At 36.8% G+C, this 13,367-nt stretch overlaps 2 protein-coding genes across 5 annotated transcripts in view; one reads left to right on the top strand and one right to left on the bottom strand.

Moving 5' to 3' along the window:
• The window catches only part of snx13 (sorting nexin 13), a 52,621-nt gene extending 47,612 nt beyond the window's left edge, over nucleotides 1-5,009 (bottom strand). For 2 of the 3 annotated variants that reach the window (XM_067425116.1, XM_067425118.1), the window contains exon 1: nucleotides 4,849-5,009. In XM_067425116.1, coding sequence (XP_067281217.1) covers nucleotides 4,849-4,860 — 12 coding nt within the window. In that variant the 5' untranslated portion in view covers nucleotides 4,861-5,009. The remainder of the gene's footprint in view (nucleotides 1-4,848) is intronic. The other variant, XM_067425117.1, reaches the window with a different exon arrangement.
• Nucleotides 5,010-10,618: 5,609 nt separating this feature from the next.
• Nucleotides 10,619-13,367, top strand: part of LOC137047805 (histone deacetylase 9-B) — a 50,430-nt gene continuing 47,681 nt past the window's right edge. For both annotated transcript variants that reach the window (XM_067425689.1, XM_067425686.1), the window contains exon 1: nucleotides 10,619-10,837. The gene's annotated coding sequence lies outside the window, so the exon portion shown is untranslated. The remainder of the gene's footprint in view (nucleotides 10,838-13,367) is intronic.

Below are 13,367 nucleotides of genomic sequence, written 5' to 3'. Positions count from 1 at the left end.
ACGATGGCCAATCAGAGACATATATGTTGAGCTTGTGAACACGATGGCCAATCAGAGACATATATGTTGAGCCTGTGAACACGATGGCCAATCAGAGACATAAATGTTGAGCTTGTGAACACGATGGCCAATCAGAGACATATATGTTGAGCCTGTGAACACGATGGCCAATCAGATACATAAATGTTGAGCTTGTGAACATGATGGCCAATCAGAGAGACATATATGTTGAGCTTGTGAACACGATGGCCAATCAGAGACATAAATGTTGAGCTTATGAAAACGATGGCCAATCAGAGACATATATGTTGAGCCTGTGAACACGACGACCAATCAGAGACATATATGTTGAGCTTGTGAACATGATGGCCAATCAGAGAGACATATATGTTGAGCTTGTGAACACGATGGCCAATCAGAGAGACATATATGTTGAGCTTGTGGACGTGATGGCCAATCAGAGAGACATATATGTTGAGCTTGTGAACACGATGGCCAATCAGAGAGCCATATATATTGAGCTTGTGAACACGATGGCCAATCAGAGACATATATGTTGAGCTTGTGAACACGATGGTCAATCAGAGACATATATGTTGAGCTTGTGAACACGATGGCCAATCAGAGAGACATATATGTTGAGCTTGTGAACACGATGGCCAATCAGAGAGACATATATGTTGAGCTTGTGAACACGATGGCCAATCAGAGAGACATACATGTTGAGCTTGTGGACCTGATGGCCAATCAGAGACATATATGTTGAGCTTGTGGACCTGATGGCCAATCAGAGAGACATACATGTTGAGCTTGTGGACCTGATGGCCAATCAGAGAGACATACATGTTGAGCTTGTGGACCTGATGGCCAATCAGAGAGACATACATGTTGAGCTTGTGGACCTGATGGCCAATCAGAGAGACATATATGTTGAGCTTGTGGACGTGATGGCCAATCAGAGAGACATATATGTTGAGCTTGTGGACGTGATGGCCAATCAGAGAGACATATATGTTGAGCTTATGGACATGATGGCCAATCAGAGACATATATGTTGAGCTTGTGGACGTGATGGCCAATCAGAGACATATATGTTGAGCTTGTGGACGTGATGGCCAATCAGAGGGGTTTTTGAATCTGTTCAACAGTGCTCAGTGCTAGAGGGAAATGCTAACAGTGTCACATTTTAAAAATGTCAGTGCCGACTTGGTACCAAAGTCTGTACTTTTGACAACACTAATGTCTAGTTACATTTAACTACTACATCACTGCAAAAACGAACACCATCCTTCATTGAACAAGCTACACTGTATCTGTGAAATAACAGCCTGCCAGTGTTAGATAATAATACCACTAATCAACACCCCATAACCAGGAGCTTTACAAAGCTTTGATGAGGATCAGATAATGAGATTTACATCAGCATATATTCTCACAGCTCTGATGGGCATAAACAGGGCACGCGCAGAGAGCATGCTGGGATAGCGTCGGTGCACAGGTGAACTGAGCTACTCGTGTCGAAACACGAGCCTGAATCTAGTCAAGTGCTTCTGGCCATTTACAGTTTTGCATTCTGTTGACACACAACCCAGCGGTACACCGTACAACACATATAATTCACTGAGGAAAACAACATTAAATGACACAGTTGTTTGTGCATGGCATTTCTATAAGATAATTCTATATTATTAAAATTGCGCTCATACTTACAGCAAACAAGCGAATTGACCTGTAATATAACATCACATGCATCACAGCAGGGCCGACCTGAATCTCCTGGTTCACCGGGCTAGTAAAACATTTGCAGTAATGCATTAACTTCGAGGTCCGGCCCTAACATGCAAAGACAGAGTGAATGCGCTCAAGTCCTGATACGCCGGCGGAGACACGTGTGGACGCTCTTACAGCGGGTCAGGTGACTCAAGAGGATTCACCTCATCCACCTGTCATCAGGTGATGCAACAACAATCCTCTGAAACCTGTGTCAAATGCATGAAATATGGCTTGCTGCAACCAATTCACAGGCTTGTGTTCATGACAAAACCTTGTGCTTTACACTGCAAAAAAAAAATGTTGGTCTCCAATTTAAAAAATTTAAGTGACCGATCACATTTAAATATTGAATTTCTGTGAATAAAATTGCATCAATTCACAGAATTTCAATTTGGCCAACTGAAAAATGTAGATGTGATCAGTCATTCACTACACTGTAAAAAAATATTAAAAAAAAAAAAAAAAGTTACCTGGTTGCCTTCAAATTTTGAGTTCATTGAAATAAAAATGAATTTTTTTTGAGATTCGACAACCTTTATTAAAATATTATTAAAAGATTTTGTAAGCATATTGGGTAATTGTGTGTTTTATTTCTGATGACGCAGTGAAACATGCCAAGGTGTGCTATTTTCATGATTTATCAAATTTCTTATGTGGTTCAGATACAATAATATTTTGAGTTTCTATTTTTTAAACAAATTTCCTTCATTGTATCAACTCAAATTTTTAATTTCAATGAACTCAAAATGTTTAGGCAACCTTACTTTTTTAAGTTAAACCAACAAAACAATCACAGTGTAGAATTTTTTTTTTACAGTGTAAGTTATTTTAGAATTATAAATAAATGTGATAAATAACCTAAAATAACCCCCGACACATGGCATCGTGATACTACAATACTTTCATGAGAACAATCCAAAAAATGAACACACCATTCGACACAATTATCAGGTTCCCATAATTCTCACCAATCTATGACTTTTCCTGTTGTTCATCATGATTACAGATTTGACGCTGAAATTGCATTCTGTACATATGCACCAGAAAACAAGAGAGCAACCAGACAGTCTGCTTATGCAAATGTCCCAAACAGGAGTTTACTTAAAACAATATAATTAGAGGGTGAAATGACACATCTGCACACACTGGGTTTCTGCAGGTCTAATGAAGGTCAATTTAAGACCTTTTAAAACAAAAGTAAGGAATAAATCGAAGGGAACATCACACGACAATATGTTCTCTAAATGTGAATGTGCAAGCAAACAATGAGTTGTATTAACAACACTTCAAAGATGGAAAATACAATTTCCAACAGATCTCCGTAATACTCCAAAATAGCTTTAAGTTTGAGATAATAATAAATCTTGTGAAATATTGTGAAAGCGATTTTATGATTAAAAGAAGAACAAATATCTGCCAATGGGTTAATACAAATCAACTTAATTCAAACATAAAGTTGTAAGTTATACTTGTACTTATAACACAAGTTATTTTTATAACCATAGACAGATGCTTTATTTCTTGTTTTAAGCATAGACTCAATTAATTAATTTCTCAATTTTCATCTCAAGTAAGTTTATCTTGATTTAAGGAGATTTTAGATCTTGATTTTAGATATTTGTACTGGGGGAAAAAATCTAGCCTACATTTTTTTGCAGTTCATGCAATTTAATCTTGCAATCAAATTTAGAGCCCGATGAAATCTGTTCTATTCATTTTTGTTTTAATTTTTGGGTTTAGTTAAATTAAATTTCAATAATCGAAAAGCATGTCTAATTAACTGAAATCGTGAAACAGCAATTTATTACAAGTTTAACAACATTTCTAGGGCCTTAAGAAATACTTCTCAAATTCTGTCTTTTACTTTTTATTCCAGTTTTACAAATGGATTTTACAGTTAAATCCGTGTTTTCTGCATCACAGAAATCATAGGGCCCTAATTTAATGCAATGATATTGAATCTAAGACTTTCTGCATGACATTTTAAGGCCTTAAATTGTGGAAGGTCAAATGAAAACTTTTAAAAACCCGCAGAAACCCTGCAACCAAAGGAAGCGTCACACAACCAGACTGTTATCTCACCATCACACCACAATGTTTGCATAGCCCAAACAAGTTTCCCATTTACGAGTATATGCTCAGAAACTGAAATAAAATGTACACACAAGTCCAGCGTCATACAAGCAGGCTGAACATGTTCAAGTTTATCATCAGACACAAAGTCTGCATGGGTTTAATTGCACCAAAGGAAAAAAAATAGATGTTTACACTTTACAAGAAGTTCATGAGCAGAGACTGAAATACCACATCTAGTGTCATACAATCTGCATTTTCCAAAATAAGTGTTTATAGTTTACTATTGTTTATTTTAGTAGACAGTACATATATAATGAGAGGTTAAAATAACATATTATAAACAAACTCATAACCTGAACTACGAGTAAACAGCTAAAACAGGAGTTTTTACTTTGTTTACATTACGTTTTTTAATTTCAACAACATACTAAAATCAGATACTGATATGACACTGACAAACAAAACCAGTGTGTGTTATCAGATATGCCATCATAAACAACTTCATGATCTGAATTGCCACCTTCACAAGGTTTTATTTCACCCATACACACAAAACTATGCGTTTAATGTAGTGTAAATACACAATCATACACACATATGACAAGTTTCACACACACACACGCATCTTGTAATTTCCAGCTACTCTCAACGTCAACAAGCTGAGACACGCAGAAAACACACAAAAGCCCATAATTTCCACCCATGGCCCCTATACACACACACACACTACTCATGTAAACACACAGACAGCTGATGTTAGCTCAGCTAGCTGAAGACTTACTGTCAGCGCTCAGAAACATCTAATCTCGCCGCATTAGTGTGTGTAATCCCGCACACAAGACGCGCGTGTGTGTGTAAATGCGTGTAACTGTGTGTGTACTTCAGTGTGTGTGTGTTTATTTACCTGCTCAGGTAACACACACGGCTAGGCTAACAGCTGCTCAATACAGCAGGAAATTCAATAAAATGTCTATCAAATGAGGGAAAATCGTGGCTTACCTCTGCAAACATTATTTAAAATGTAAAAACGGTTGTTTCTGTTTATCCCCGCCACATGTTTAGCGTTTTTCTTTCTTCTCGCGTTCATAAACTGAGGCGCTTCAGGACTGCGCGCGCCCTCCCTGCAGCCGCCATGAGCGCGAGCTCGACAAGGAGTCTCAACGCAAACCAGCGCACACACTCCGGAGCACCTCTGATGACAGGTCATGTGATGAGAAACGTGGGCACTGATTGGTTGGAAGAATTATAAACCCGGAAGAGTGGCTACGAAGCTAATGTTCTCGGCCAATATAGAGTAGACATGATTTATTGATGGATATCATCTCATATTATATAGACTCATATGGAATAATATTATAATGTTAGTGAGTCGTGAGCCGGTATTCTTTTCACAAGCTCGGCGTTTAGGGTGGGTATACTAGTCAAACAGTGTACTTGTAGCGTAACACGTGATTGGTCAGCGTGTGATGATGACACACCTATCTCACCCGTGACTCGTGCTTTATTGTATTATTTGGTCGATTAAAATAGCACAGACCTTTCAACGATCTATACAAGTAACGTGCCTCGACTTGTGGATTTTTTTTTCCAGAAATTGTGCGTCATTTGAAAGCATGCCTTCTGCTGAACCAGCACTGACACAGCAGCTTTGAACAACTCAACTCTCAAGTCTCAACATGTGATACAGTGAAAGGATAAAAGTGTTCTAGTGCACATTAAAATCAGCAGGAAAAAAAGGCATTTTTTTTATTTATTTTTATTTTGACATGACATGTCAAGAACTAGCTACACTGATGTGTGGTTGTCAAATTAACATTGCAAAAACATGAAGGAACTTTGGCTAACGTTCTGGCATAGTTTTCTGAACAAATGTTCTTCGTGATATTAGGGTGACCATACTTTGATTACCGAGAACCAGGACACTCGGCCCGGCAAGATAACCTAATCAACCGATACTCAAAGTTTACGCAAAGATATACATTTTTATAGATTACAAAATACCATCTATAACAAACATGTATATTTCCTGGGAAAACAGGACGTTTGGTCAGCCTACTAGAACATTCGTTCAAAGTTATCTGGTCTTAATTTTTTTAAAACGTTATCAACAAAAACATTTTTTAGCCTAGGCTATCATTCATGGGGGAAAAAATCTGTACCTTTTTAGGACATTCGCCAAATATATATATATATATATATATATATATATATATATATATATATATATATATATATATATATATATATATATTTAATATTACTAGTTTTGGAATCTTTTGATAACGTTCAAAAGTACTCTGTAAAAAATTATTTAGAAAAAAGTTATCTGGTTGCCTTAAAATTCTGAGTTCATTGAAATTAAAATTTTGAGTTAATACAATGAACATTTTTTGAGATTCGACAACCTTTATTAAAATATTATTAAAAGATTTTGTAAGCATATTGTGTAATTGTGTGTGTTTTATTTCTGATTTATCACATGTTTTATGTGGTTCAGATACAATAATATTTTGAGTTTCTATTTATTAAACAAATTTCCTTCAATGTATCAACTCAAATTTTTTATTTCAATAAACTCACAATTTTAAGGCAACCAGGTTACTTACTTTTTTAAGTTAAACCAACAAAAACTTTTTACAGTGTAGCATTCCCTTAATATTTGCAGAATAGGGAAATTGAATGTTCCCCTAACGTTCGAATAGCCTAACCAAGAAAAAAAGAAAGAAAAACATTTTGAACGTTCTGAGAGCATTCAGAAATAATGCTTTTATAATGTGTAGGCATATGTAAGCAAAAATGTTTTAGAAGTGTGATGTGAAAGTTGTTTTTATATGCATTTAATGTGTGTACCTGTTTCCAGTTGCTCAAAGCCCCGCTCGGGTCACACTGCAGGCAGGGGTGAGGAAGAACCATCATCATCATCATCATCTGAGGCTACATTAGAAGAGCGGCAAATGAAGAACAATCTTCACATTTCTATTCCATTTCAAATTCCTGGTATGTCTTCGTTTTATAAAGTAGTCCAAGTCAGAAATAAGCATTCTCATATCAGTCACTCAACAGGATAAAGACCGGTTGGCGCGGTGCCATGACGTCACATTGAATGATCTCAAATAAACTTTGGACCTTATTTAGGTTTATGACCATAAGTGAGGAGAACATATGTAGATAAGGTGATATGAATACTATAACTGCAGAATAATGCACATTAAATTGATTTTCTTGACAAATTTGAGAATGATTGTTCTATATGCGCAGCCGGTGTGATGATTTACTAATGGAATGCTGTATGTACAGTGCCTTGCGAAAGTATTCGGCCCCCTTGAACTTTGCGACCTTTTGCCACATTTCAGGTTTCAAACATAATGATATGAAACTGTAATTTTTTGTGAAGAATCAACAACAGGTTGGACACAATCATGAAGTGGAATGAAATGTATTGGATATTTCAAACTTTTTTAACAAATCTAAAACTGAAAAATTGGGCGTGCAAAATTATTCGGCCCCTTTACTTTCAGTGCAGCAAACTCTCTCCAGAAGTTCAGTGAGGATCTCTGAATGATCCAATGTTGACCTAAATGACTAATGATGATATAATCCACCTGTGTGTAATCAAGTCTCCGTATAAATGCACCTGCACTGTGATAGTCTCAGAGGTCCGTTTAAAGCGCAGAGAGCATCATGAAGAACAAGGAACACACCAGGCAGGTCCGAGATACTGTTGTGGAGAAGTTTAAAGCCAGATTTGGATACAAAAAGATTTCCCAAGCTTTAAACATACCAAGGAGCACTGTGCAAGCGATAATATTGAAATGGAAGGAGTATCAGATCACTGCAAATCTACCAAGACCTGGTCGTCCCTCTAAACTTTCAGCTCATACAAGGAGAAGACTGATCAGAGATGCAGCCAAGAGGCCCATGATCACTCTGGAGGAACTGCAGAGATCTACAGCTGAGGTGGGAGACAATCAGTCGTATACTGCACAAATCTGGCCTTTCTGGAAGAGTGGCAAGAAGAAAGCCATTTCTTAAAGATATCCATAAAAAGTGTCGTTTAATGTTTGCCACAAGCCACCTGGGAGACACACCAAACATGTGGAAGAAGATGCTCTGGTCAGATGAAACCAAAATTGAACTTTTTGGCAACAATGCAAAACGTTATGTTTGGCGTAAAAGCAACACCGCTCATCACCCTGAACACACACCATCCCCACTGTCAAACATGGTGGTGGCAGCATCATGGTGTGGGCCTGCTTTTCTTCAGCAGGGACAGGGAAAATGGTTACAATTGATGGGAAGATGGATGGAGCCAAATACAGGACCATTCTGGAAGAAAACCTGATGGAGTCTGCAAAAGACCTGAGACTGGGATGGAGATTTGTCTTCCAACAAGACAATGGTCCAAAACATAAAGCAAAATCTACAATGGAATGGTTCAAGAATAAACATATCCAGGCGTTAGAATGGCCAAGTCAAAGTCCAGACCTGAATCCAATCGAGAATCTGTGGAAAGAACTGAAAACTGCTGTTCACAAACGCTCTCCATCCAACCTCACTGAGCTCCAGCTGTTCTGCAGGAGGAATGGGTAAAGATTGCAGTCTCTCGATGTGCAAAACTGATAGAGACAAACCCCAAGAGACTTACAGTTGTAATCGCAGCAAAAGGTGACGCTACAAAGTATTAACTTAAAGGGGCCGAATAATTTTGCACGCTAAATTTTTCAGATTTTGATTTGTTAAAAAAGTTTGAAATATTCAATAAATTTCGTTCCACTTCATGATTGTGTCCCACTTGTTGATGATTCTTCACAAAAAATTACAGTTTCAAATCATGTTTGAAGCCTGAAATGTGGCAAAAGGTCGCAAAGTTCAAGGGGCCGAATACTTTCACAAGGCACTGTATGTAAATAAATGTAAATAAATGATTTGCCGTCATGTTTAGGCATATGCACTATAGTTATAAGGCAGTGTTGGAGTAACTCATTACAAGTAAATTGAGTTACACAATTAGATTACTTTTTCAACTAACTAGTAAAGTAATACTTACAACAACATATCTGAGTTACTTTTTCACATTTATTTGACTGACAGCTCTCTTCTCCCCATGATAAGAAAAATCAAGAGCCAGTGCAGAGGTGTTGTGTGTAAACATGTTATTGTAGTTCTAGACTAAATGTGAGCATTTATTCATATCACTTGCACAATCATCAGTATTCCTCAAAATGAAGAAAAACTAATATTTGTATGCATTTAATCTACCTTTATTGACTAATATTTTGCTACTACATTCGATGAATCAGTTAAACCAAAAGCAAAAATTTATTTTTTGTTGATTTTTTGTTTTTATTGGTGAAGAAAGTGTTCTTAAGGTGTCCTTTTTTCTCCTGCGTCCTATTCTTCCATTATCCAGAACGGCAGCACAGCTGAAAGTTTAGTTTGAGCTAAAAATTGGCATTTTTACCTCGGCCTGAGGTTAATATTTCAATTTTGGTGTGAAGAGGTCTTTACATTTGCAGAAAAATATAACTTTTTTGTTATTAAAAACAAAGGTGAAAAAAGTAACGCAAGGGTAACGTAAAAAGTAACTCAATTAGTTACCTTTTAAGGGAGTAGCGCAATAATGTAATGCATTACTTTTCAAAGTAACTTTCCCCAACACTAGTTATAGGACACATATAGACATTATTTTTTGTTTTTGTTTTGTTTTTTGTTCTCAACAGCAAGACTTTATGAAAGGCTAAATATAAATGACATTTTTTTTTCCCTATATCTGTTAATTATGTCATTTAAAATAAATGCAGTATATCTTTTGGTATCCTATGTGCAAGTGCAACATTATTGTTGATCCTGGAAGAACATTTAAATCAACCAATCAGCTTTGAGAGACACGTTTACAGTTAATGTCAAGTTTAGACTTACAACCAGGTTTAGCCGCTTCTACATCAACTTATTCACCTGTCATTTCCTCTGATTTGAGGCATACCTTATGGGTGGGACAAGGTTAAGACTACATGCGCAGACAGGAATGTTGTTCCAGGAAAAACAAAATATGTTGACGATGAAGGCATGAACATCTCTTAGGCCAGGGGTTTTCAAACTTCATGATGCCAAGGACCCCCAAATATGATGAATTTTTTAAAACTGTTAGATAAATAGTAGGTGTGACATTATAAATACACCATATTGTTTCCAAACTTAAATTGGCTATACTTGATGTTGTATGTATTAACCTGAAGAAAAGTAAATTTTCATTGAAAATGTTTGTTTAAGCAACTTTCATGATCGTCAATGTTCAATGTAAGCAGCTTACATAGCGTGTTAAGAACCGCAGTGAGCAAGATAAAGGGGACTATATTGAGAAAAACTCACAAGAAAGATACGTTGCAAACATATACAAATCTTGAAAGTATGTGTACGGCAAACAAAGAGATAAACAATTAGAAATTAAACCATTAGATTGTTCGGCAGACTCCATTTTTGCTTTGTCTTTTAATTCTCTGAAATTTTCTGGGGACCCAGAACCTTCTGGAGGACCCCAGTTTGAAAACCCCCGCTACTCGACAAAGTGACTGCAGGGACGCAGATGAACTGATGCTGATAGTCTAAATAAAATAAAATAAAAAAATAATATGTTTATTATCTGACTGTATCAGAACGCCTGTATTGTGTGCTGATGGTGAGTCACACTCATTGAATCATGTTATTCACACTGTCAGCATCTCTTGAGTTATATAAGACCGCGCTGTGATGTGAGAATCAGTCAGTGTGTGTAACGGTTTATTCTTCTGCATATCTTCTGTTGCGCGCCTGCGCTATTTTTAGACCTCGCGTCTGGATGCTGCGCGCGCGCGCGTTCGGGCGTTCGTCTACTGTGCGCGCGGAAGATCCGCGCTGCATTTTTATGAATGAGTGTGTGTGTGAGTTTGATCGCCATCGTTTCTCATAGCATCCCAAAAATCGAGAAGGAACAGACTTACACCTTTTTCAGGTGAGTGCCAACTGCATGTCTCATTTGATCATCCTCACAGATAGATAGATAGATAGATAGATAGATAGATAGATAGATAGATAGATAGATAGATAGATAGATAGATAGATAGATAGATAGATAGATAGATAGATAGATAGATAGATAGATAGATAGATAGATAGATAGATAGATAGATAGATAGATAGATAGATTTGACAGTTTTTGTTTAAGAAAATGTTGCCCAAACTTGAATCAGATCATTGCTTTTGAATAAAACAAAACGTGGGTCATGTATTTTGTGACATTATGTAATGCATGCATGCAATTATATGGAGTTAATTAGAGCATGTCGAGTAGAGTGTCCACCTTTATAAATGCATATAATACAGTCTAATCATTAATAATAGTGAACTGTAAAAATATATAATGCACATGCAAATAGATCTGAACAATCTGAGTTTTCTTCTTAAAGAAGGGTTGAGAGCTCTTGGTAACAGGTACAGAATATATCCAGCATCTCTGCTCATAGGACGCATGGGGGACACATCACAGAGCTATAAATAGAACTGACAGCAGCTACACACACACACACACACACACACACACACACACACACACACACACACACACACACACACACACACACCCTCTGCCTCACAGAACCTGTACCTCTAGCGTGCACAGATGAGATTCACATGATTCATCCACGAGTGAATTGAATAGCAACAGGGTGAAGATCAGATCCACAGGTTATATCAACAGGTCTGCTATGAATAAGAGTGTGAATATGGCCCCGTCTGGCACTGGCACTGCTACAGCACGGCCATTAGACTGTCTATGATAGGCTATTTTAGTCAAATAAAAAGGGTGAAATGCAAAACACTCATCATGAAACAGCACAGAAGGGAACGCAAACATATCAAACCCTTCTTGTGGCCGTTGATTTGCCTGCCATTGCATAAGGAGCAGCTATTTTGCATCTCTAAGTGTTTCTGCTAAAAGGACTCTCGTGATGCTGTACGCTCTTCATCATTGGCTGATGTCTCGCACATACACCAAGGTTTATACATTATGCCATTTCCCATCAATTAAGCAGCACAATTATGAAATGAAGGTTTAACCCTTATGAAAGGAAAACATATTTACCAAAATATTATTTGAATTATAATATATTGTAAATACATGGAATAATATATTGATGGTATTATACAATATATTATATATTCATGTAATATATTGCAAAATGAATTCCGCCTTCAATATATTTACATTTACATTTATGCATTTAGCAGATGCTTTTATCCAAAGCGACTTACAACTCAGAAGTACAGGAAGCAATCTGTCAAGAAGAGGCAAAGAACCACAAAAAGTGCCCCAAATACCAAGATTTGTATACTGCTGAGAGTAGCAAAAATGGATATATTGTAAAATATAAATATTAAATCCCATATGTGAATATATTGCCTAATGTATTACATGATATTTTCCAATATACTGCAATATATTTTTGTTTCGTAAGGGAATACCGATGCCATAGAACAATATTTTTAGTAATTTTTAGAGACAGTTCACCTAAAAATGAACATTCTGTCATCATTTGCTCACGCCGTTGTTCTCAACCTGAATGAGTTTATTCTGCTGAACAAAAAAGAAGATATTTTGAAGAATGTTGAAAACTGACGGTAGCCTTTTACTTCCATAGTATTTTTTTCTTAAGCCGTCAACTGTCTGGTTACCAGCGTTCTTCAAAATATCTTCTTTTGTGTTCAACAGAAGAAAGAAACTCATACAGGGCTGGAACAACATAAGGATGAGTAAATTATATTTAAAATGTATTTTGGGGGGTGAACTGTACGGTGGCCGAGACAGCTCAACACGCAGCAAATTAAGAAAACATCTTCATCAGTTTGACAACACGCGTGCTGCAAATGTTCACAACACATGCAAATTCAAAAACGCGCTGCAAATAACACAGACCACAACGGAAATATTTTAAAGGGACTCCTTTGAGTGACGAACCCTTATTGTTTACTCGCCTGTCACCAGTGTTGTTGTCACTGACCAGAATGAAAGGTGAGTTTTTTTTGTTTTGTTTATTTAAACATCCTGAACGTATGCATGGTCTTTTTTATACAGTGTAACAATATATTTAGGCGAACAATATCCAAACGACTAAGCCATTATACGATCATGATATAAAAGTAAACAAAAAAACCTCACCTTTCAGGTCAGTTTTTGAATTTGTATGTGTTGTGAACTTTTGCAGCGCGCGTGTTGTCAAACTGATGAAGATGTTTTCTTAATTTGCTGGTGCTTTCTTCATTTGCAGCGTGTTGAGCTGACTCAGCCACCGTAGAACTGCCCCTTTTAAAAGAACCCTTTTTCTATATATAAAACATTTGTGACCCTGGAGCACTTTACCAGTCCTGCGTCTCACGGGTATATTTGTGTTAATAGCCAACAATACATTGTATGGGTCAAAATTATCCATTTTTCTGTTTTGCCAGAAATCATTAGCATATTAAGATCATGTTCCATGAAGATATTT

The sequence above is a fragment of the Pseudorasbora parva genome, chromosome 19, assembly GCF_024679245.1.
Source record: "Pseudorasbora parva isolate DD20220531a chromosome 19, ASM2467924v1, whole genome shotgun sequence".
Lineage (NCBI taxonomy): Eukaryota > Metazoa > Chordata > Actinopteri > Cypriniformes > Gobionidae > Pseudorasbora > Pseudorasbora parva.
This window is presented reverse-complemented; position numbering and strand designations above follow the sequence as displayed.